Raw genomic sequence first — 24,490 nt, forward strand, 5'->3', positions numbered from 1 at the left:
CTGTAATCAGAACAGTCAGTGCACTTTTCTCACTTCAGCCTAGGTTTCCCTCTGATAACTTGCTTAATATCTGCTTCCCTAGACTTTGTAGAGCGTTAAGTTGGGGAGCTGAAGTTAACCTCCCTCACACCTTCTCTGGCACAGTTTAAATGTAAGTTGACTGGTGATCAAGGCACCTAATTAGGCATTAGTACATGGGAGAATTTACCACACCAGCAAGGGCTCAGCCCTATTCTTCCTCACACCTCCCACTCCTCCTTACTGTATTTGAATTTCTGGTCCTGCCCCAGTCCACGGGGGGTAGGGCTCTCAGTCGGCACCACCGAACAACACCAGTGGCAGAAGCAGCCACCTATCCCCGCCCAGCCAGCCTTTTGATCTCAGCGCTGGGGTGGGGAGGTTCAATCGTGATGACCCTTCGCTTCCTCACACTTTCTGAATCGAGCGCTGGGCCGGCTGACATCCGCTCGATCAGCGGAGGCTAAAGGTTCCCGCTCCTCTCTAGGCCAGCTCCGCTGAGGTGATTTGTGGCGCGCCGCCTCTCACCAATCGGCACTCGCGCCTCACGGGGGCAGACCTTAGCTGCGCAGCTGCAGGGGGATTAGCGGCACCGCCGGCACCGCCTCCTTTCGTCGGGAGACACTCGCTCCTGCTCTTGCGCGGGGGGGGAACAGCGGCTTACTTCCTCTTCCGCCGCGCAGTTTGGATAACGAGCGACAGCGCTCTCCTGCCGACTGCACTCCTTCCCAGGTTCCTCACATCCTTCAGGACACCGACGCCTCAGGCTCCCGAGGATATCCAGACAACCCAGGCACCGCTCCTCTCAACCGGGTAGGTAAGGGCTTCAGCAGGAAGGCGGGGAGCCAATTAGTAACCCCAAGAGGGAACGAAGGGGTGAAGGTGGGACACAGCCGTCTGGGGAAAGGTCCAAAGTCCCTGGTTACTTGACTGGACCAGATCGATTTCAGGCCAATGGTAGGGTTCGGTCAGCAGCACAAGGGGGAACGTCCTCTGAAAGATGCTGTCAGTTAATGAAACCAACTAGCTTCTCCTAGCGCGTCCTCCTCCTCACACTGCAGCCTCTCTCCTCTCACACTGGACTACACAAAATGGCCTCCTGCTCCCTGCCCTTTTATAGCCTAGCCTCACAGAGTCCAGTAGGGTCCAGAAGGTTCTGGAAGACCTAATGTTATCCTATGGGGCTGACTATGGTGTGGCAGTTGGTGACAGTTAGGGCCCTCCATTTTGTGACAACATGAGGTTTCCTGACAGCACAGGCCTCTGGGCCTGAGGTAAAAGATTACAAGGGGGGGAAAGAACACCTATCCCCCTGGTCAGCACCTATAAAAAGTTAGTAGACAAAAAAAATTACCAAGGGTATGAGGGGCAAAAAGGGGACAAAATAAATAAAAATTAGGAGGGACATTGCCAAAAAGCCAGACAGGTCTAACACGCGTCCCCCCCAGCTGAAAGTGGGGAGAACTACCCAACCCCTTGGGAGTCCTCATCACTAAGGCGGAAATACCTGGAGAGACCGTCTGCATTGGCGTGGTCCACTCCAGGCCGATGTTCCACCCGAAAGTCCATTCCCTGTAGGGAGATGGACCACCTCAACAACTTGGGATTTTCCCCCTTCATCTGCATTAGCCAACGAAGGGGTCGGTGGTCAGTCTGAACCAGGAAGTGCGAGCCAAAGAGGTATGGCCGCAGCTTCTTCAGAGCCCACACCACCGCAAAAGCTTCCCTCTCAATTGCACTCCACTTCTGTTCCCGGGGAAGCAGTCTCCTGGATAAGAAGACTACAGGCTGATCCAGGCCCTCTTCATTTAGTTGCGATAACACTGCCCCAATGCCATGTTCGGATGCATCTGTTTGCACAATAAACTCCTTGGAGAAATTGGGAGCCTTCAGGACCGGTGCTTCGCACATTGCCTGCTTCAACTTTTCAAAGGCTTGCTGACAAGCCTTTGTCCAAACTACCCGTCGAGGTTGTTTCCTAGAGGTGAGCTCTGTGAGGGGCGCTACAATAGTGCCATACCCCTTCACAAAGCGACGGTAGTAACCTGTGAGGCCCAGGAAAGCTCGGACCTCAGTCTGTGTCTTGGGGGGTTCCCAGGCCATGATTGCCTCAATCTTCGCCTGTAGGGGTTGCACGGACCCCCTACCCACCAAGTGTCCAAGGTACACAACCGACCCCTGCCCAATCTGGCATTTGCTGGCTTTGATGGTCAATCCAGCTTGTTTCAGCGCCTGGAGAACTGCTTGCAAATGTTGCAAGTGGTCCTCCCAACTGCTACTGAAGACAGCAATGTCATCCAGGTAAGCAGCCGAGAAACCCTCCATTCCAGAGAGGACCTGGTTCACCAGTCGCTGAAATGTGGCAGGGGCGTTCTTGAGACCAAAGGGCATCACACAGAACTGGAAGTGTCCCTCGGGCGTGGAAAAGGCTGACCTTTCCCTTGCTCCATCTGTCAAGGAGATCTGCCAGTACCCTGAGGTGAGGTCAAAGGTACTGAGGTATTGGGCAGCTCCTAGCCGGTCAATTAACTCATCCGCCCTGGGGATTGGATGAGCATCAGTTTTGGTAACTGAGTTCAGTCCTCGGTAATCCACACAGAACCTCAGTTCTGGTGTGGTGCCCGGTGGGGCGGCTTTTGGGACTAGCACCACCGGACTGGACCAAGGGCTGCTGGACGGTTCTATCACTCCTAGCTCCAACATCTTGGCAACTTCGCCATGGATGCTAGCCTTCACCTTGTCCGACAGCCTATAGGTCTTGGATTTCACTGGGGGGCTGTCTCCTGTGTCCACATCATGGGTACACAGGTGGGTTCTTCCTGGGACAAGGGAAAACAGTGAAGAGTACTGCCCCAATACCTGTCGGCAGTCCTCTCGTTGCTCAGGAGTGAGAGACGGGGAGAGAATCACTCCCTCCACCGACCCATCCTTCTCTTGACATGAAAAGAGGTCTGGGAGAGGTTCGCTTTCTGCCTCCTCAGCACCATCAGTCACCATCATCAGGATGACCTCTGGCCTCTCATGGTGGGGTTTGAGGCGATTGGCATGCAGCACCCGGAGGGGCTGCCTCGGGGTCTTAAGATCCACCAAGTAAGTGGCCTTACCCTTTTTCTCCAACACCTCAAAGGGGCCTGTCCAACGATCCTGAAGGGCACTTAGCTCTCCAGGTTCCATCACCCAGACTTTCTGGCCAGGCTCCAACTCCACCGGGTGAGCATTCTGATCATACCATTCCTTCATGACTGCCTGACTGGCCTCCAAGTTGTCAGCAGCCTGCTTCCACAACTTGGCCATCTGGCTTCTGAAGGCCAACATGTAGCTCACCACATCCTGGGGAGGTTTTCTGGGAGACTTCTCCCATCCTTCCTTCACCAGGCTGAGAGGCCCACGCACCGGGTGCCCATACAACAATTCGAATGGGCTGAAGCCCACTCCTTTCTGTGGCACCTCTCTGTAGGAGAACAGTAAGCAAGGTAGGAGGATGTCCCACTTCCTCCGTAAACTCTCTGGCAGACTTCTTATCATGCCCTTCAGGGTCTTATTGAACCTCTCAACCAGTCCATTGGACTGGGGGTGATAAGGAGTGGTGAACCGGTAGGTCACCCCACACTCCTTCCACATGGTCCGCATGTAAGCAGACAGGAAGTTAGTCCCCCTGTCAGACACAACCTCCTTCGGGAATCCTACCCTAGTAAAGATTCCCATCAGGGCCCTAGCCACCACAGGTGCAGTAACAGTCCTCAGAGGGATGGCCTCTGGGTACCGTGTGGCATGATCCACCAGAACCAGGATGAACCTGTGACCAGCTGTTGTTGGTGGATCCAATGGCCCTACAATGTCGATGCCCACCCTTTCAAAGGGGGTGCTAACGACAGGAAGTGGTTCCAGGGGAGCCTTTAGCTTCACCCCTGTCTTCCCACTGGCCTGGCAGGATACACATGTCCTACAGTATGTGTTGGACGCCGCTTTCATCTGAGGCCAGTAAAAGTGGAGAACAAGCCGTGCAAAGGTCTTGTCCTGGCCTAAGTGTCCTGCCAGTGGTATCGCATGAGCCAATTCCAGCAGAAAGGCTCGGTACTGCTGCGGGACCACCAAGGCCCTTGATGAGCCAGGTAGAGGTACCTTGGGTTCACTGTAGAGGAGTCCATCCTCCCAGTAAAGATGGTAGTGTCCCGTAACATCACCTGCTGCCTGGGCTTCAGCCTGACGCCTCAGTCCCTCAAGGGTAGGGCACTCCCTCTGCCCCCTACAGAATTCCTCTCTGGTAGGACCTCCCTCCACATGCCATTCAGCAGGAATGGGTAAATCCTCCAGAGAGTCTACTCCCCCCTCCACGGACTCCTGGCCTACCACCGCAGGTGGCCGATCTGTCACATGGGGCGTGGAAGCCGAAGCAGGCTGTCCCTGTCTCCGCTTCTGTCCCCTTTTGGCAGCGGGTTGGGCCATTGTTCCAGGCTCCAACCCAGGCGAACTCCCTCTCCGGGCAGTCGCAGACCGTGTGCTTACACAGGCCCAGTCAGGTGTACCCAGCATCGCAGAATGCGTCCGGTATTCCACCTCTCTCCAAGTGTTGTGCTCCATGTCATTCCCCAACAGACAATCAACTGGCACGGCAGGGCTTACGGCAACTCGAAGTGAACCTGCAACCCCTTCCCACTCAAAGGGAACCTCAGCCACTGGATAGTGGCCCATTCTGCCGTCAGCCATCGCGGCGGGGTGGAGTACATTAGGAACAACCTGCTCTGGAGACACCAGTTGACTTCTCACCATAGTCATACTGGCTCCTGTATCTCTCAGAGCCTCCCCTCTTTGGCCATTGATGGTAACCCATTGCCCATACTTGATAGTATTTGGGGGCACCTGGATCTTTGGCACCATCTCCCGCTCTCCCAGGGACACTAAGGTGACACCCGCCCACTCACCCCCCTTATCTAAGGGCAACTCCTCCCCGAGCGCTACACTAGCTACTCCCGGTGACTTTCCTCCGGTGGGAGGGGGTGGTCTCTTTGGGCATTTGACATCTCCTTTATAATGTCCAACACCACCGCATTCAAAACAGTGGAGAACCCTTGGCTGCTGGCTTTGGCCAGGATTAGGGTTTCTGGGCGGGTTTGCCCTCGGGGTGAAACCTGCTCCCTTACCTTGGAAATTATTTTGGGGACCTTTGGAGAACTCCTTCTTTTTATCTCCTCCCTCTTTCTTCTGGGGGGCGCCCTGTCCGGCTTTTTGAGAATCCCCTCCAGTCCCCTTGGAGGACACCCGGGTACTTGCCCAAGTGTCCGCCTCCTCTGCAAGCTTCCGGGGATCGGTCAGCTTGCTGTCCACCAGGTGTTGGCGCAACTCGGGAAAGCATTTCTCGAGGAGGTGTTCTTTCAAAAATAGATTGTACAGCCCCTCATAATCTTTTACCTCGCTGCCCTTGACCCAACCCTCTAAAGCTTTCTTGGCGTAGTCTAGAAAGTCTACCCAATTCTGGTTACTCATTTTGTGACTTCCCCTGAATTTTTGTCGGTACCGTTCAGGGGTAAGTCCAAACTTTTTCACCAGTGCCACCTTCATGACAGGGTAGTGGGTTTGCTCATCCTGCTCCAGAGCCAACAAGGTGTCTCTGCCAGCAGGTGGCATGTATTTATACAGCCCACCCCCCCAATGAGTTTCCAGGATCCCGTGAGCCCTTAAAGAAACCTCATAAGCGGCCAACCATTTGGCAATGTCATCACCTGGGGTGTAACTAGCAATGACATCTTTGGGTAGGTAGGGTCTAAATTCCCTGGTGTCTACTTTCTTTTCGCTGCCACCATTATCTGGAGTGGGAGGCCTTTGTATTAGGACCTGTAGGTCCATCTCCTTGAGGGTTCGCTCATGAGCTAACCTCCTTTCCTCCCTTTGCATATCCATCCTAGCTAACTCCAGCCTCATTCTCCTCTCCTCCCTTCTATCTTCTAGCTCGGCTTCGGTTAAACCCCTGTCTGAGACGCTGCTGCTTGCCCTTGAAGGTATCCTGGGACCTGTCAGAAGATTCCCTCTCCCCACTTGGTTCAGCGATGCAGCCTCAGTAACAGTGTCCCCTTCACCCACTTCAGTTTCTGGTTCTTCCCTCAAACGAGCTTCCACCCATGCCCTTATGCTTGTCAGCAATTCTCCTTTCTTGGCACCTTTGTTAAAAAATACCCCTTTCTGCTGACACCAATCCCTGAGTTGGGCCACAGTATTGGCTTCCAGCTCCTTAAGATTCACCTCCATCTTTGCCATGGAATGTAATTACTCGCAGGAGAAAACCACGAAGTGATCTGAGGTTAACCTCCACCCACCACCAGAAATAAATTTAGAAAAAACAAAAATGTAAATTAGGAGGGCCGCAAGGAGAAAACTCCTGGTGTAGGTTTAGTGTATTGCGTTGAATTACTAGTGAGTAGCTGCAACCAAGTCAGTAATCCCACCGCTAGGCACCAAATGTTGGAATTAGGTAGCCTGGCCTAGGGCAAGACTAACATAACAGAGGCACAGTGTAAAGGTTGCAGACCACCCAAAAGTAACTCCACGCAATAGCACTCAAAAAGAAAACTCTACACCAAAATTATGTGAAAATACGTGCTGCTTTATAAAAATAATATGCTCTTTAGTTTCAACTTATACAGTGTAATACATTTCAGTTCTTCTCCAGAATAGCGATTATACCTTTGATTTAGAGAAGTAATTAGTACTCTTCCTTCTGTGGAGAAAATTACAGTTCAAAGCATACAGATGTCAAGGATTCAATATGGCTTCCTTTAGAGATTTAAAGATGTCCCAACAGAATTACACTAAGCAGTGTCACTTTGCATTACTAAACAGTGTCATCAATAGATCATCACATTAGTCTGCCAGGTCACTGATTACTCCCTCACCACAGGGCTAAGATCTCTCACCCCTTATCCACCCCTTAATGCAGGGCTAGAATGCACACGCACAGTTTAGTGCAGGAATTCCACACGTTCACTATTCACTACAACAATGGCTATAAGGATTTGAAGGGGTTTCCCTGTAATCAGAACAGTCAGTGCACTTTTCTCACTTCAGCCTAGGTTTCCCTCTGATGACTTGCTTAATATCTGCTTCCCTAGACTTTGTAGAGCGTTAAGTTGGGGAGCTGAAGTTAACCTCCCTCACACCTTCTCTGGCACAGTTTAAATGTAAGTTGACTGGTGATCAAGGCACCTAATTAGGCATTAGTACATGGGAGAATTTACCACACCAGCAAGGGCTCAGCCCTATTCTTCCTCACACCTCCCACTCCTCCTTACTGTATTTGAATTTCTGGTCCTGCCCCAGTCCACGGGGGGTAGGGCTCTCAGTCGGCACCACCGAACAACACCAGTGGCAGAAGCAGCCACCTATCCCCGCCCAGCCAGCCTTTTGATCTCAGCGCTGGGGTGGGGAGGTTCAATCGTGATGACCCTTCGCTTCCTCACACTTTCTGAATCGAGCGCTGGGCCGGCTGACATCCGCTCGATCAGCGGAGGCTAAAGGTTCCCGCTCCTCTCTAGGCCAGCTCCGCTGAGGTGATTTGTGGCGCGCCGCCTCTCACCAATCGGCACTCGCGCCTCACGGGGGCAGACCTTAGCTGCGCAGCTGCAGGGGGATTAGCGGCACCGCCGGCACCGCCTCCTTTCGTCGGGAGACACTCGCTCCTGCTCTTGCGCGGGGGGGGAACAGCGGCTTACTTCCTCTTCCGCCGCGCAGTTTGGATAACGAGCGACAGCGCTCTCCTGCCGACTGCACTCCTTCCCAGGTTCCTCACATCCTTCAGGACACCGACGCCTCAGGCTCCCGAGGATATCCAGACAACCCAGGCACCGCTCCTCTCAACCGGGTAGGTAAGGGCTTCAGCAGGAAGGCGGGGAGCCAATTAGTAACCCCAAGAGGGAACGAAGGGGTGAAGGTGGGACACAGCCGTCTGGGGAAAGGTCCAAAGTCCCTGGTTACTTGACTGGACCAGATCGATTTCAGGCCAATGGTAGGGTTCGGTCAGCAGCACAAGGGGGAACGTCCTCTGAAAGATGCTGTCAGTTAATGAAACCAACTAGCTTCTCCTAGCGCGTCCTCCTCCTCACACTGCAGCCTCTCTCCTCTCACACTGGACTACACAAAATGGCCTCCTGCTCCCTGCCCTTTTATAGCCTAGCCTCACAGAGTCCAGTAGGGTCCAGAAGGTTCTGGAAGACCTAATGTTATCCTATGGGGCTGACTATGGTGTGGCAGTTGGTGACAGTTAGGGCCCTCCATTTTGTGACAACATGAGGTTTCCTGACAGCACAGGCCTCTGGGCCTGAGGTAAAAGATTACAAGGGGGGGAAAGAACACCTATCCCCCTGGTCAGCACCTATAAAAAGTTAGTAGACAAAAAAAATTACCAAGGGTATGAGGGGCAAAAAGGGGACAAAATAAATAAAAATTAGGAGGGACATTGCCAAAAAGCCAGACAGGTCTAACAGTTTCCTACAAGAAAAGGTGGTCGGCAGGGGCCTCATTGCTGCTTGAAGGACAGCTGTTCTTTTGATTTTAACAGGCCATTAGCATTCCAGGACATTATTTGACCTGACCGAACTAGGCTGGGTCATTGTCAGCCATCTTGTGTTGGGAGTTTGTGGATCATGGCAATATGTGGTATAGTGACTGTCTGGTGTTGTGGGAGCGCCCTACACTGACAGAAAAACTGGGAACATCAACAATAACCAAAACATTAACCAATAACATCCCAACTCTCCCATCCTATGACTCCTAGAAAATGAAGTATATTTCTTGGGGCAGGACAACCACCGGCACCAACAGGGCGACAATGCCGCCATTCCTCTATGGCTCCCACCCCAAATAACCCATTAGCCCAATACTAGTACCAACCGGCCGATGCCATGGCGGAAACACTTGTGGGTGCGAGTGGCCCCACCGGTGTGCCTTTTAGTAATAACTCAAGAAGAGTACCCATCTGAAAGCGTTGCTGGAGAACAAAGCACAATTCACTAGCTTTGTTTTTGTCAAAGCCATGGTAGGAGGCCGTCCATGGTGTATAAAGTGGCCACCAAAGGAGGCAAGGGAGGTTGCATCATTTCAGCCTTGGGAAGGCACCTGCTCAGACCCAGCAAAGGTACCATGAGGTTCCTCTGCCCCAGCTGAGGTGTCTGGTTTTCTGTACCAGGAAGAAAATTAGGGATTCCTGTTGTTCCTCGAAGTAAAAAATTATCCCTCCTCACCCCGCCCCGCCACCCGGAAGGCCACCCGTCATGGAGGATGTGTGTGGCCAAAGCCGACATTGCTCATCGACCCACTGGAAAACTGCCTCCGTAGTCTCAAAGAAGAAAGTTTGAGATTGAAAGATCACTTTAAGTTTTGCGTGGAACAACACCATATATCGAATGTTGAAACTGTGTAGCGTCTTTTTGGCTTTGAGGAACCAGCAACATTGATTGTGGACCAGCTTGATGTGATCCAGGAAAATCATTACTTTGTTGGACTGAAACTGGGGCAAATCCCGCAAATTAACATAATGGAGTATGGCTTCTCTGTCCAGGTAGTTGAGTATTGGTGCAACATAAGTTGGCCGGGAACTCCCGAGGGTGGCATCTAGGTCAGCGCTCTGTGCTCTCTCTGAATGACAAAGCAGGAGGATAATGATGCAGTGGTTATGATAGAGCAGATCCACTGATCCAGGAACATCTCAGGCAAGGTTCCCTCACAACCCTCTGGGAAACACACCCAAAAAAATTGTTACAGCATGCCTTTCCTTCCACATCTCCCATCCTTGTGGCCACACCCTTGGAAATGGTGGATAAGTGTGAGAGTTTACATTCCATCTCGGACATCTCGTTCCCCACAGTGGAGACCCTAGCATCATGGTCTGTGATCCTGTCAACTGCCTTACACAAATCCTGGTGCAGTAACTTCCTGCTGGAGTCCACCACGTCTGTCTTTACCTCTAGGGTGCTGCACAATTGGTTTATCTCCTCTAGGTTCATGCTAGTATCAGTGCTTGTGGCTTGATCACCGTTGGTGTTGTCTGCCCCATGAAGATTTTGCTGCAGCGTGGGAAAATTTGTCCAGTGTGCCTAGCTTGCCCTGGGAGGGATAGTGGGGGGTAAGGCACCTTATCATTTGCCATAGTTTAAGCTGCCGTCCTCCGTATATCCAAGAGTCATTCTCCACTCCAGTCAGACCCAAACAGTCCCCCACAGAATCTGCAAGGCTGCATGTGCAGTCTGGGGACCTCCTCTCTGCCTCCGCCTGGAGGCATCAGGAGCTGAATTGTCTCCCTAATGGACGCAAGCAGTCTAATTACTGTCTGTTGGAGGGCCTCCACAGATCAAGTTCCAGGGGTCTGTCCCCCAGATAGCAGAACATGTGATGAGTGTTCCCTGAGGTCACCACCCGGTGGCAAGAAGAAGAACAGCAGCTGCTGATGCACAGGGCCCAAACCACAACAGACCGGCCAGGTCAAGAGCCAGGTCCCGCCTCCTAGAGCCCTCCAGTCTCCCTCAGAGAACCACGAGTAGCACAAGCAGTCTATTTGCTTGGGGACCTTCCCTGTACTACAGAATTATGTTGGTCCTCTGTGGAAGAAACAGTGATTGCGGAGCAAGCCACGCCCTGAAATTCATTAATTGGCCAGTGCCCCCCCCACAAGTGTAAACCTAGGGGCCCATTAGGATGTCAGCCTGGCGGGGACAATCCGCCCGACATCCACACTTGTTTGCCCCCCCGCCATATTAGTGTGGCGGGGGGGACCTCAGCGGACCGAAAGACCATCCGCTGCTTTTCCGTCCCGGTCGCCTTGCGGCCGGGGTGGAAAAGGAATAATATGGTGGCGGTGTCTATCAGACACCGCCAGCCATATTATGATGGTTGAATTTAGGTGCCTTTCTGTGGCGGCATCGAAGGCATGCGGTCTTCACTCTGGGGGCCCTCTGCGGGCCCCGAGAGTGAAGGAGAGGTGGGGGTTAATTATTTAATGTAAGCTGGAAAATGTCAGTAAGCAGGGCCGACTGAACACCATCATGTGCGTTGTAAGGGGCTACAAATCTAGGTCGTAAAGCCAAAGAAAGGTAATGGTGAGTTTCAAAAATGATATCAGTTTGCCCAAATTTATTGTTGTCTTGTTTGAGTTTACAATAGCTTTATATACTTCATGAAAGGCATACACAATGGGACTCGTTAGGATGATGTCCCAGGAATCTTAAATAGAAGTCTGAAGAACTGATCTCACATCATTTGTTTGTGATAAACTATTGAGCATTTAGTCACCAGTAACTGGAGTTGAAAAGAATGTAGTCAATGGTTTCACTTAACTCAAGAGATCCAAAGTGGAATTAATCAGAAACCACTGTATGTCAGAGAGTGAGAGGAGGATATGAGGCCCTCAAAATAAAAGGAGTCTAGTGGCAAATAAGGAGATTCTTGGCAGTGGGGTCAGTGTAATGTATTACTTTATTTTACCATAGATTCAGAAAGATATCTTTCTGGGATTTTTTCTATAATAAAACTGTGGGTAAAAGGCATAATTTTTTGTCAAAGCCTCAGGCAACATTTTAGTCTTTTCTGAAAACATGGCAATAATCTAAGGAAGGTTTGTGTACCTGTTAAGTCGTTAAATGTACTCCACGGTGTATGGGATCAGTTGTCTAAAACATTACAGGGCATGTGTGATCTGAAAATAATTAAACCCATTGACCACGCTTCTTTGAGGTTTTTACACATCATTCTGGCAAAAAAGAAATCAGGCAAGTTACGCCTGTGTAAGTGAACAATGCCGTTTGAGAGGAAAGTTTTCCTCTTCCATGCATCTCGGATCTTATCACAATAGTAGGCAGAGCCACATGGTTTACGAAGCGGCACCTTTGGATGGCATACCATCAGGTGTAGCTAGCTGCTCGTTTACAGTACCTGATGACATGTTTTACAACTGATGGCACTTTCCAATTCCTTTGCATTATTATTATTATTATTAGGAAATTCTTGTTAAGCGCATGGCTATCCTTAGGCATCCCAGCGCTGCTCAACACGGACAGAATAGCGTCTTTACTGCAAGTTCTGGAATAACCACGTTTTTAGTTGTTTTCTAAATGTGAGGTGATGTGGTGTGGATCTAAGCTGGGGTGGGAGAGAATTCCATAAGATGGAGGCATTGTAGGAAAACATGTGTCCCCCTGAACGTACCCTCCTCGTTTTGGGTACCCTGGCTTGAAAGAGGTTGGCAGATCTTATAATCCGCATAAGACGGTGGAACATTATGAGAGAGTGATTGATTTTTGGGCCTGTGTCCCAGAGCGTCTTGTGCGCAATACAGAGAGGTTTAAACCTTATGCGTTCTGCTATGCATTTGGTTTTGTCTCAGCTGCTTCTGTTTTTTAGAAAGTTGTAACCAGATTATTTAAAGGTTTAGATTTTGTAGTTGTTTTCCATAGTGATATCCTGATCTTTACAGAATCTGAGTCAAACCATAATGTTTATCTTGACAATGTTTTGTCTTTGTGAAAGGACGATGGAATAACTTTGAGAAAAGTAAAAAATTGTTTTGAGTCTAATTAAGTAAATTATAATGAATGAAGAATTCAACCCAACACCTGCTTTAGTCATCAGCATTGTCAAAGTACCTCCGCCCTCAGATGAGCACCAGCTGCTTTAATCTATAGGGCTGTGAGAGTTTTATTCAAAGTTCCAAACTATGATTTTTTCTGATTTTGTTTTCATATTTTTACAATATTTTTCTTTTTCTTAGCTTTGAATGAGGGTAAAATGTGTGGGGTTCTGAAGCCTGGTTTATCATCTGACCTAGGATTGGCTATTCTGTATTCTGTTGTGGAATTGTTTGGATACTTAGATTGTTCCAGGCTGTCTGTCAGTTAAGCCTGGGCCTCCTTTTACCATGACACTTGTTAGTGATTGTAATGACCTACTTCTCTGTATGTTTTGGTGCTTCTGTCAGTCACCAGGCCATTACTTACCACATCCTTTCTCAGGATCCAGAAATACACCACATTTCACAATACCTACCCAAGAAAGGAATAAACACTGACAACATATAAGACCATTGCCGAGAAGCTCGCAAATAACAAGTCACAACATCTCCCCATCTGAGAGGGTATACAGCAAATCACAACACCTCCCCATCCGAGAGGGTACACAGCGCATGCTCCTCCTAGCAATGTATTGGATAGAATAATTAGAATTTAGACATCCCTGCTGGGAGGCAATTTCCCTAACGATTCAAAAATTACCCATTAGAGGGGAATCGCCCATCCCTCTGTAGGTACTTGATAAAAAAGGGGCCGGACCTTCCTTCACAAGGAATAAAGACAACTGATATGCTTCTAGGGTTCTTTATTACATGATAATAGGATGGCAAAAGAAAAAAATAACTAAACATCACAGTAAACATTAGTAGCAATCATCAACACATACATATACATAGAGCCTGAAAATAAAAGACATAGTTAGATATAATAAGTATACATGGAACACCTCACCATTTTGTCATCTGAAGAAGGGCCCGTCTCTCTTTCCCTCTCTGGTTGGGTCAGGACTCTCTGTTCCACAAACACGACTGCACGTCTGCATCTTGATGTATCACCAGACCGCCAAACCACAAGACCAGCATCTCACCCTCTCTCGGACCCCCTTTCTCTAATATAGAATGCAGCTCTCCATCGAAGTTTCTAGCTAACTCCGCCTACAGTTCTCATTGAATTCCTGTACCACCTCGTACCAAGAGCACAACAAGCAGCTGGCCAAGCGTTTTGCTATGACTCCGAGATCGAGAGAGCACATTTTTCCGCTCTGGTTCACTGCTGGTGAACAACAATTGGAAACTAAAAATATAACCTCTCACCTAAAGAGGCTCAGAAGATGGCTGCAGTTTAGAATATGGAGTTGCTCAAGCATAGGCCTCTACTACTTGGAAAGCAGAATGATATTAGACCACGTCAAAGCCAATAGACTAAAGTCATAATTCACCTAACTCAAATAACACTATGCACTTAATCCCTCAGTATCCACTATGGAGCACCTGTGCGCACCATCACCAACAACACTGCACCTTGACATCCCATACCTTCTATTTTTTGGCAAAATTATTCTACTGAAAAACAGCAAGTGTATAGATCAGAAGAGAAATAGGCATATGCAAGACCATCCTACATTAAGGCTAAGGTAACATAGCACACTAAAGTCAGTACACAATGGTGGTGATCGAGGGTCATCACAGACCACTAAAGTGGCTGATTCACTACAGTGACTTAAGTAAAATTGTTCCTGTGAGTTTTTTCAATGTCTCCCTTCAGTGCACCTAACTGTACTGAAATTTGTCCTGCAATAAATAGCTTTCTACTAATGAGATTGTAAACATTTGAGGCCAAAATAGCACAACAGTAGTCAAGAAATGTTTACCCAGTAGGCTGGTCATTGATTTTACTGTTAATGGAAGATTTGAGACAGGGTAGGACTTTGGATAGTCATCTAAACTTCTGTAACCTCTTCAAAATCACATCAAGATCTGTTACATTTTCTAAATGCTGGTATAACAAAAATGTACCTATTTTATTGCAATGTAGTATAACTAGTTGTTCTTGTGTACTAGCATGCCATATTGATATGTGCTTCAATGGACCTATTGAGGAAATAAAGCTATTATTCTTTCTTAAAGAAGGGAAATGATTTAATGCGAGAATGTGCACAGTAATAATCTCTAATATGTTTATGGTCTCTCTGGATCTTAATAAAGGGGTGCCTGAATGAAGTATGCCTTTAGATTCAGATTATGGTTTGAATAAACAAATTATGATATGAATAAAAATAAGCTTATCATTACAGCAAGTAAGCAGTCCCATTTTCTAGAGCATAATAATATATATGTGTTCACGATAACTCATGTTTACGTCTGACCCATAATAAAGTATGAAGTTTGTTTTCAGAGGTGAAAATGTTCTTTAAATTTAATATTGTAAACATCAGTGTGCCCTTTTCTTGTGGTGCTCCTGGCTTACTCCTAAAAATTAGGAGTAAGCCACTTTAGGAAGCAATACAAGTAAGGTCCTTATTAAGGCCTTTATTACGAGTCTGGTGGGCCATGGCCCTCCAGACTCATGGAGGCGCAGTGGTGGCGGTCTTCCGGCTGTCCCATTACAACTAGGGTGGTCGGGCCACATTGGGACAACCGCAACCACCAGGGATCAGAGATCTCTGGCGGTGGTATGGCGGTATTGAGACCGCAGTATGCTTGTTGTGGCCACTGCATATTACGAGTTTCCTCACTGCCACACTTTTCATGGTGGTGCGGTGCATGGCGGGTCGCATCACCATGAAAAGTGTGGTAGTGAGGAAACAAAGGGGGCCTTCCAGGGCCAATTGTTGTCTCTGCGCCATGGGGGCATGCAGGGTGTTACATTTTGTGCACCCTTGTGTGCATGCACCCCAGTTCCTGCAGGGCATAGACTGCCTTTGATGCTCCCATTGCGGTGCCTTGTTTAAAGGCACCTCAGTGGGACTGCCAAAGAACCGCCCGCCAGAGTAAAAATAAGTCATACTCTGGCGGGCGGTCTTTAAAGGTTTTGGCGGTCCTGGAGCAGGGCGGCAGCGTTGTGGCCCTTCTCCGAGACAGCCAACGTCATAATAAGGCCCTAAGAGTTTGGCGATGTGGGACCACACTGCCAAACCCATGTACAAACTGCCCACCAGATCAGGAGTTTTCTCGTGCCTGGCGGGCAGTTCTTAGGTGTTCCCAGGGCGGTGCCTATGAAATAGGCACAGCAATGGGAACTTCAAAGGCACTACCTGCATGACATGGACCCTTGTGTGCATCCACATTGCGTGAGACACAAGGAGACCCTGAAGGGCCCTGTTTGTTTTTCTCACGGCACACGTTTCATGGAGGTCGCACCGCTGTAAAAAGTATGGCAGTGATCGTAATAGGCTTAGCAAGGCAGCAGCATCCCGCCAACATTATTGAGGCCTCAATACAGATGCATCGCTACCAGAGATCTCTGATCCCTGGTGGTTGTGGAGGTCCCAGGGCGGCTCGACCGCCCAGGTCATAATGGTGCGGTTGGAAGACCGCTACCACTGCGCCCCTGGGAGTCTGGCTTTTTGTGAATCACCACTTTCAAAAAGTCTGTACTTGCCCTCTTCCAAAACAATTTCTTGTCTTATGTCGATAACAAAATGATACATACCATGCATGATGTGTGCCTGTGCTTCCTAAATCGCAGTCAATTACTGAGAGTATTTATACTGGATTTATTATTTTATTTATTTGTATTGAAACAAAAATCAACAAAGAAAAACATCAGGTGACACATTACAAAGGAATACAGGTCAATTGATGACTTCAAAATATTGTGTAGTTATCACAATTGGTGGGTCAAGGGGACGTGTGCTCATCAGCCTCTTCGGGACCCGTCGGGGGGGCACAGATATCCCCCCTATATTGATTCCATGCCTCCCACATCTTACCCCACTTCCCCCGACAGCCCCTGGCGGAGTTAAATGATCTTTCCATAAACATACACCAGTTCAAGTCCTCCCTCCATTTCTCCACACGGGGCGGCTGACTGGCTCCCCACAATTGGGCAACATTGCGCTTTGCTATCATGAATGCCAACGTTGCCCATTGATTTTTGTATGCGTTCAGGTCGGTTGGCTCCCAGATATTCAGAATACACCTGCGGGCTTCAGCTGCATTTACGTACCCAGGACCACTCGCAATGTGCTGTGGACCCTCCCCGAAAACCCCTGGACTCTCGTACAATGCCACAAAATATGGGTGAATGTACCCAGTTCCCCACACCCCCTCCTACTGTCCCCGCTCTCCGAGCGGCCCATATGGACCAAGTGGGGCCCCGTGACATACGACCTATGCAAGATCCTAAGCTGCACTAATCTGAGCCTCATTGGAATTGCCACAACCCGCGGGATGACACCACTTCCTGCCAGTCCTCGTCATCCAGCTGATACTGGATTTTAAATTAACTCAGTTTAAGAAGCGTTTTGTAAATTTGTGAATTTAAATACTTAATAATTATAATATTAAGTTGAATTTCATTTAAATCATTGCAAACGTATGAGCCGAAGATTCTCAGTTGAGGTCTTCATGTTTTAAAATAAACTCCTGCTGGAAACTCATTCTCATGATTCTCTCATTGTTTGCAGACAATCCATAAAAACTTTACTATTTCTGGTTATTATTTATATCTGCTTTAATTCACCATTCTTCTTGGTATTACTGCAACCAAGGTCACTTTCCTTTGTCCATCCTTAGTGCCTAGATACGATGTGGTTAACCACTATGCAACATTCACATTTTCAAAAAATTATTAAATCAAGGCGTGAAGGCCTGCTGAGAGGTCTGCACTCACCTAGTATTGAATACGTAAAATTATATACTGCTTTACTCATTCTTTTTTAGTATTAACTTCGCTTTTCTTTCAATTCCACAGTATCACTTTGTTGTCATCTTTGGTCATGAAGGGCAGAAGCCACTGGAGCTCCGCTGCGAGGAGGAAAAAGATCGGGACGAATGGGTTGAAGCTATTCACCAAGCCAGGTAGGGCCCGCAGACCACGCCATATGCACTATTTCAGCATGCTTGTGTCGGGGTATTTACAGGTCATGTGCTAGTAAAAAGAAAGAAGCTTCTTTTCTTTTCTATTGCCAAAGTGCCTGTCTCTTAAATAACTGAATCGCTCATGTTGCAAAAGGTGCAGGCACCCCATCTGCTTGTTTAGTGAGTTTTTTCCAGGGTCATGCATGGTCACCTGGGTTGGTGGCAGCATAGACAGGACTCTTGTAAACGTGCTTTATTTGACTGTGGTTGACTCGAGTACATGGAAATCAGGGATACATCGTTCACTGTTTGAAAATTACATATACCTCCTTCTCTAATTAAGGCCCTACTTTTCTTTATCTGAGTGTTACAATTCGAATAGTTACCCATTAACTCTGGAATCATAACATTTGCACTTGGACACTTAAAGAAGAGTTTGCCTCTCTCAACACTGCATTTATAACTTCAGATATCGGCTCCCAACATGACAGAAATCTCCTAGACTTCCTGCTAACGGCAGCAGTCAAGATAGTACTCACCAATTGGAAGGACACCTCCAAAGCCACGTTCAAGGGGTGGCTCAACTGCGTGACATACCTGAGAGGAGCTGACATCACAGCCTTACGTAACACACCTTGGAAAAACCTCAACAGGAGTATGTGGGCATCCTTGGACAAGTTCCTAGTACCCTATGAGCCCCCATGACATTGTTAGCCAGAATCAACCAAAGGGCCCACCTCCACTCCAACCACCAGAGCAAGACACACCCCCCTAAACTTTTCTCGCTTTCCCCCGCTCTCTTTTTCTGTCTGAGTAGACAGCTGGACATGGGGCCTGTCATGCATATATATTTTGTATCACTCTGGCCAGCCGGACGGCTACCCCTAGCACCAAGCGCCAATGGTTATATGTTATACGTTATATGTGGGACTGTAGAGTTGCAGGGACGTGCCAGCTTATGGGCGCTATGAGTGAACTCTACAACTAGAAGCTAAGCCACATGAGCTGTCACCCCTGTATGTACAAATGTGATGTGATTACATGTTATGTGTCATATGTTCTAAGTGTAAAAAAAACAATAACGAAATTGAAAAAAAAATGGAATCTCTGCCTTTTCGCCGATTAACCTTTGCTCGTCCTTCAAAGAAAAAAGCTAAAAAACTACAGACTTCTTAGATAGTTACCAAGTTACCCATGTCATATCATCCAGTCTCGGTCTGTAAGGCTAAAGCATGTGGGGTTCTTGCACTTATAAAAAATAACACTTTAAATAGTAGCAGAAAGCCTCACCATGCAAAGTGTTTGTGGGTAAAAGCCAGGACTGCCTAAAGGAGTCACAAAGAACCTAGGGTTACTTAGAAGTTATATTTTTTTAAACTATAAAGCGTGATCAGGTCCACTCCAAATACTGTTATTGTTTTGCACACAAGCCCAAATATAAACTCTGTTTTCTTATTTTATAAAATTGTATGGCATGCCCCCCTCCCGATATATTAATATTTGCAAAACACCGTTGGGAGTTTTCTCTTTTTAAAAAAGATACTTGATTCCCCTGAAATCCTGCATTAAACAATCTGGCCCAAGGGAGGGTGGTATGGGGTCCCTCTTGGACTCCCCCAAAAAAGGGTTGTGTGGGAAAGGTATCCCTGCCCTGCCCGCCTTATAGTTTTGTAAAAGTAAAGTTGGAGGACAGGAGACTAAGCTCTTTTTTTTAAATTGATTTGGGTATGAGGAACTCTCTATTGCTAGACAGATAGACAAATAGATAGAATTCTGTTTATACCCATATATGTATATTGATATGTACATTTAAAATCTAATTTATTAATTTATGAAATATAATGAATATCAATTTCAAATTTAATTAAAAATAATACTTGAAAAAATGAAATCTAAATTAAAATTAAACTAACATTATTCAAGTTATATTATTATTCCTTTTATTTAATTACATATACAACCTACCATCCATAAACCCAAAAAGCTATTTACTATCCCCATAAACTACCCATCCTAGAATCCTACAATCCCTTACTAACCTATACACCAACCTTTCCTAAACCCTAACCACTTTTTGCTATACATAAACACTACTCAACCCTGACCTCTAAGGCTCCCTTACAGCGTCTATACACTACCCATCCCTGAAACCTAATATTAAATAATCCTATTTTATTTACATAACGTTACATTTATTTATTTAATGATATATTTTTTCTAACAAAAAATACTTTTGACAGGACTCACCCAGAAGGGTGAGTGGAACTTACTTGAGCACCTGAGTCAGGATCTCTGATTGCTAGTTTCAGTCCAGGGACAATTTGCTGCAGTCTCCCTGGAGAAAAGGAGAAACTGCCTGTCTGAGAAAGGGGATTGTTGGACAACATCCACCCCCACCAGGAAAACTCAGCCTGGTCAAGGAATCAGCACAGCTCACTGTTGACTAAGGAGATGTGCACAGGACGTGGGCTATGAACCTGCTGTAGAAGCTGTATCTGCCTTGAGGGAAGAGGCTAGTGTGCCTTGTAGAAGTACACTTTCCACAAAATAGAACCAAGCTATACTGGTAAAACAAAGATTACTGAAATTCTGAAGGCCAGGAGGCTCCTAAAGGTAATACTGCTAGGTAGGGGCCACCATCTGGAGTGTTATTTTGTTTTGGTGGGCTGTAAGGCGAAGCAGAGTCTCACTCCCCATAAACATCTGTGCACTAAGGAAATTTCTGCCATCGTTGGCCAACCAGGAGGGAGAATTAGTGGCCCCTGGGGAAGCAGAGAACTGGAGAAGGATTTATTGAGTGTTAGTCTGTGTGTCAATCCCACATCGCCTTCCTGAAGGAGCTTTGCATTGCTCTGCCATTGTTACCTTGAGAGTCAAGTGCTGAAGGGGTCATTCTTGGATTTCTATTAGGTGTGATAATAGTATGTGGACCTCAGGGCACAAGTTGTAAGTGACGTCAGTTGTCACAATTGAGGCACAGTAACCCCTAAATGCACTTGAGTCCCCTGAAGTAGTCCCCACAAAGTCAATTCCCTTTCTACCTGATTCACTGTAAATTGCAAAAGAATAAAATAAAACATCATCTGACAGTGCAGTGCCGCCAAAAACCAAACTAATTTTGCACTTAACCACTTTAGAGAAGAATTCTTCTCTGATTGCTCTTCAAATGAAATCAATAATCATCTTCTTTTAAAAGCAATAATTACCACCTGTTTGTGCTGTTGCAGACTTTAAACTACTTTGTTTCATAAGCATTTCGCCCACATGTAGTCTTCTCTTCTTCTCAACTACATCTTGTTTAATATGTTTCGATGCTTTACAGTCTAATGTTAATTTGTGGTTAAATCGTTTTATACCATATTTCCCCTTCTCACCTAACTATGGGCCATATGTATCAAGCCAAATTGCATTCTTAAATGCCGAAATTCGCAAATGGTATGTATTAAGCAAATCTGCGGGCAAAATAAGGAATCGCAAAATTTGCGATTCCTTATTTTGCGATTGCATTTAAAGAATCGCAAATTACCACCAACTTCAATTTGGAGGTAATTTGCGAATTCCTTGAAAAATGAACTTTTTTGCATTTTTCAAAGTGTACTGTGAAGCACAAACATGCCCTTAGGGCATGTATGTGCACCACATGTGCACCCATGCTGATTTCAAGGGTGCAACAGGGTATCCTTTGGACACCCCTGCACCCTTGAAATTATTCTCAATTTGCGATTCTCAAATTGCGAATCGCAAATTGAGAATAATTTCCCATTCATTTCTATGGGCCTCCTGGCCCATAGAAATGAATGGGAAAGTATTCCTTAATTGCAATTCGCAATTTGCTAATCGCAATTAAGGAATTTTAAGAAATCCGAAAAAAATTGATTTTCTACATACATACCAATTTGCAAATCTCAAATAGCGATTTCTCAAAAATCGCTATTTGAGATTCGCAAATGGGTACCTTCATACACATGGCCCACTGACACTACTTGAGTTGGCAACTGCAAAAGAGTTTTGTACACCTGGCCCTAAATCTGCTGCTTTTGTTTCAGGTGGGTTGATTGCCTTTTCTGTATTAGAAATTTGGTTTCAACTGTTTCAGCTTGTCTGCACATTTTGAAGATTAGTAAGTAGCAGCATTAAGTCAGAAGCTGCCGCCCTAGTTTGGCTTCCAATGACTTGCACCTCTTGTATAGGCAATTCAGAGGCAAGTTTCTGTGCTAAAGGAGGTCAAATGCTCTTTGAGGGGCAGCATAGTTAGTCACCGATGTTGGGCCTGATTACGAGTTTTCGCCGAACCCTCGGTGGGGGCCCGAACTCCGCCCCACTGTGGGACTGCCCAGAGTATTATGAAAGCACTGTCGGACCGCCACAGGTCTGCAGCGACAGCCAGGGTCACATGGTGTGCGTGCAGCGGTCAGAGGCAGAAATAAGCTGGCAGTGCTGCAGAGCCACCACCAAGCATATTTTGAGTTGCCTCATTCTCATCCTTTTCATGGCGGTGAGCCTGCCATAAAACTGGTGGTGGTGAGGCAACTAAAGGGGCCCTAATAGGGCCTCCTGCCCCCTCAGTTTGCACCACCAGTAACTGCACGGTGTGACATATATGCCACTGTGCAGGAAGGTGCAGGCAGTGCACTGAAAGCCGTGGTCTGCATGGTAAGCTCTTCTATGAGCCTACCAGACAGCTGCTGTCAGACCACCGCAGAACTGCCGCCCAGACCAGGGATAAATTCCTGATCAGGCGGTTGGTCACACCACAGATTTGGTGGTGATATAGCGGACGGCGCGTTGCACTGTCCGCTGTAGGACTGCCAAACTCGTAATCAGGCCCTTTGAAATTTCAAAGTATCATGGATGTCCACTCTAAGACAGGAATTACCACCATTATCCCTTGTTGATAGGGCAGAGAGAGAAATTTCTCCGTAGAGCGGTAAATCGAATGCCCTCCCTAGATCCGAAATCAAAATCCAAAAGTACAGAACCATGACCACTGACTGTGTTATCAGGGATTGCCATTCCCAAAACAATGAGAATCTCTCTCCCATCTACTATGGCATCCTCCTTCATTGGTTCTACATGTAGCACTGGAAAGCATCATGGGACAGTTCTATTGTGAAAAATAACTTTTTGACTGGTTGCTGTGTGGTGGAAAGATGTGCAGTGGCATGTCAGTGTGCTTAGTGGGAAACCGATATGAGTTAAAATTGTTTGTGGTGGCTACCAATCTAGTATCAAATTCATTCCTTTTCTCAGTTTACATTATAAAAAAAACACAAATCTTTATCTCAAGAACTTCATGTCAACAAGTAGGACATGTTTCAGTGTCATTTACAGTGAGCTGCTTTGATCAGAACTAGTTTCTCAGTTGTACACACAAACGTTTACAGAGACCAACTGGTCACTTGTGGAGTAGCATCACAGTTGCTCCCAGAGACAGAACATGAAATCAATGATATCAATGTACATACTATATAATGAGGCATGCCATCTATTACATAAGAGTAGTGTGAGTCAGTGACATTTTATGATGCAGAGTAGTGCATCAATCCAGAATCGTACCTTTTTATATTCAGCGCTTCATGCAGGAATCTACAAACCTACGGGTGGGCAACAAAGTGTGATGGAATCTAACACCGTGCCACACATTTTGGCTGTTATCCTAGGGGTGTGCACCCTAATGTCATGTATACCTACAATCTGCCAAGAATTGCCATCATAATATCACTGTTGCACCTCGTCAACCTAGAGTTGGATAACTCTAGCTGATGGCTGGACTGAGATGTTAAGGTTTAATAATAAAAGATGACTCCATGTGGAGAGAAACACACAAACGCTCATTACCCCCTTCTCTCTAACTTTCAAACACGCCACACACAATCCTGCATGGGTGGTAACACCTCCATAAAATGCAGAGTGGGTGAGGCAGAAATAAGGTCTGACTACCTCAAATAGGATTTGGGGCATTCCCCCAATGACAATTTTCGAAACGTTGGGTAACAAGCAACATTTCCAATGCCCTTTTCTCACAGATATTGACTAAGATGCGTTGTTTACATGTTTCTTATTAAAATGTTTAAGCAATACCTAAAACATGCATAAAGATATGATACAGACTAAAACTACAAGTACACGTCATTCTTCATTAACTAACCTTCCACATAGTATTTGCATAAGTGCACCTACCCATCTAAAATAAAAACCCTATCTTCATTGTATCCTAAGTTGGAATCTGTACAGTGCGCAAGCTGCTTTGAACATTTTAGGCATAGAGCGGGCCTGTCAGGTAGGCAGCTTCAAGTTCAAAGTTAGATTCCTCTTCAACATCATATGCATGCATGAGCCGACCAATGAGCCTGACAACGCAATTAATTGCTAATTGTTTGTTCTGGAAGATACAGCAATGACCAGACAATGTTAAATAAGCTAAGAACAGAGTGTAATGAATGAGAGAGAAACTTATTGGCCAGAAGACTGAGATCAGACAGGCCATGCGGAATTGTATCACCTACTTTAGTAATGGGAGCCGCAATTAGGGCCAGATGTAGGTAGGGTTTTACCGGTCGGTAACGGCCGAATTCGGCCGTTACCGACCGGTAAAAGTATTTTGAGATGTAGGGGGCAGAATCGGTAAAATTACCGTTCGGTAAATTTACCGATCGGTAATTTTACCGAATCTGTAAATATACCGGTCGGTAAATTTACCGACCGGTATTTTTACAGATTCGGTAAAATTGATATGTAGGTGGGACTCTTATGAGTCCCACAAGGCCTAAGAAATCGGTATTTTACCATCAAATTCAATTTGATGGTGAAATACCGATTCAGGTGTGCATGCACACCTGTGCCATATGACAGGCAGACCTGCCCTTAGGGCAGGTATGCCTGCCATATGGCCCCGACCCTTTTTTG

General features: G+C 46.8%; 1 protein-coding gene across 2 annotated transcripts in view; it reads left to right on the forward strand.

Annotated features, from left to right (window-relative positions):
* Positions 1 to 24,490, forward strand: part of RASGRF2 (Ras protein specific guanine nucleotide releasing factor 2) — a 1,720,695-nt gene that overhangs the window by 389,079 nt on the left and 1,307,126 nt on the right. For both annotated transcript variants that reach the window (XM_078675315.1, XM_078675317.1), the window contains exon 2: positions 17,478 to 17,584. In XM_078675315.1, coding sequence (XP_078531441.1) covers positions 17,478 to 17,584 — 107 coding nt within the window. The remainder of the gene's footprint in view (positions 1 to 17,477; positions 17,585 to 24,490) is intronic.

This window comes from Lissotriton helveticus, chromosome 2_1 (genome assembly GCF_964261635.1).
Source record: "Lissotriton helveticus chromosome 2_1, aLisHel1.1, whole genome shotgun sequence".
Classification (NCBI taxonomy): Eukaryota; Metazoa; Chordata; class Amphibia; order Caudata; family Salamandridae; genus Lissotriton; species Lissotriton helveticus.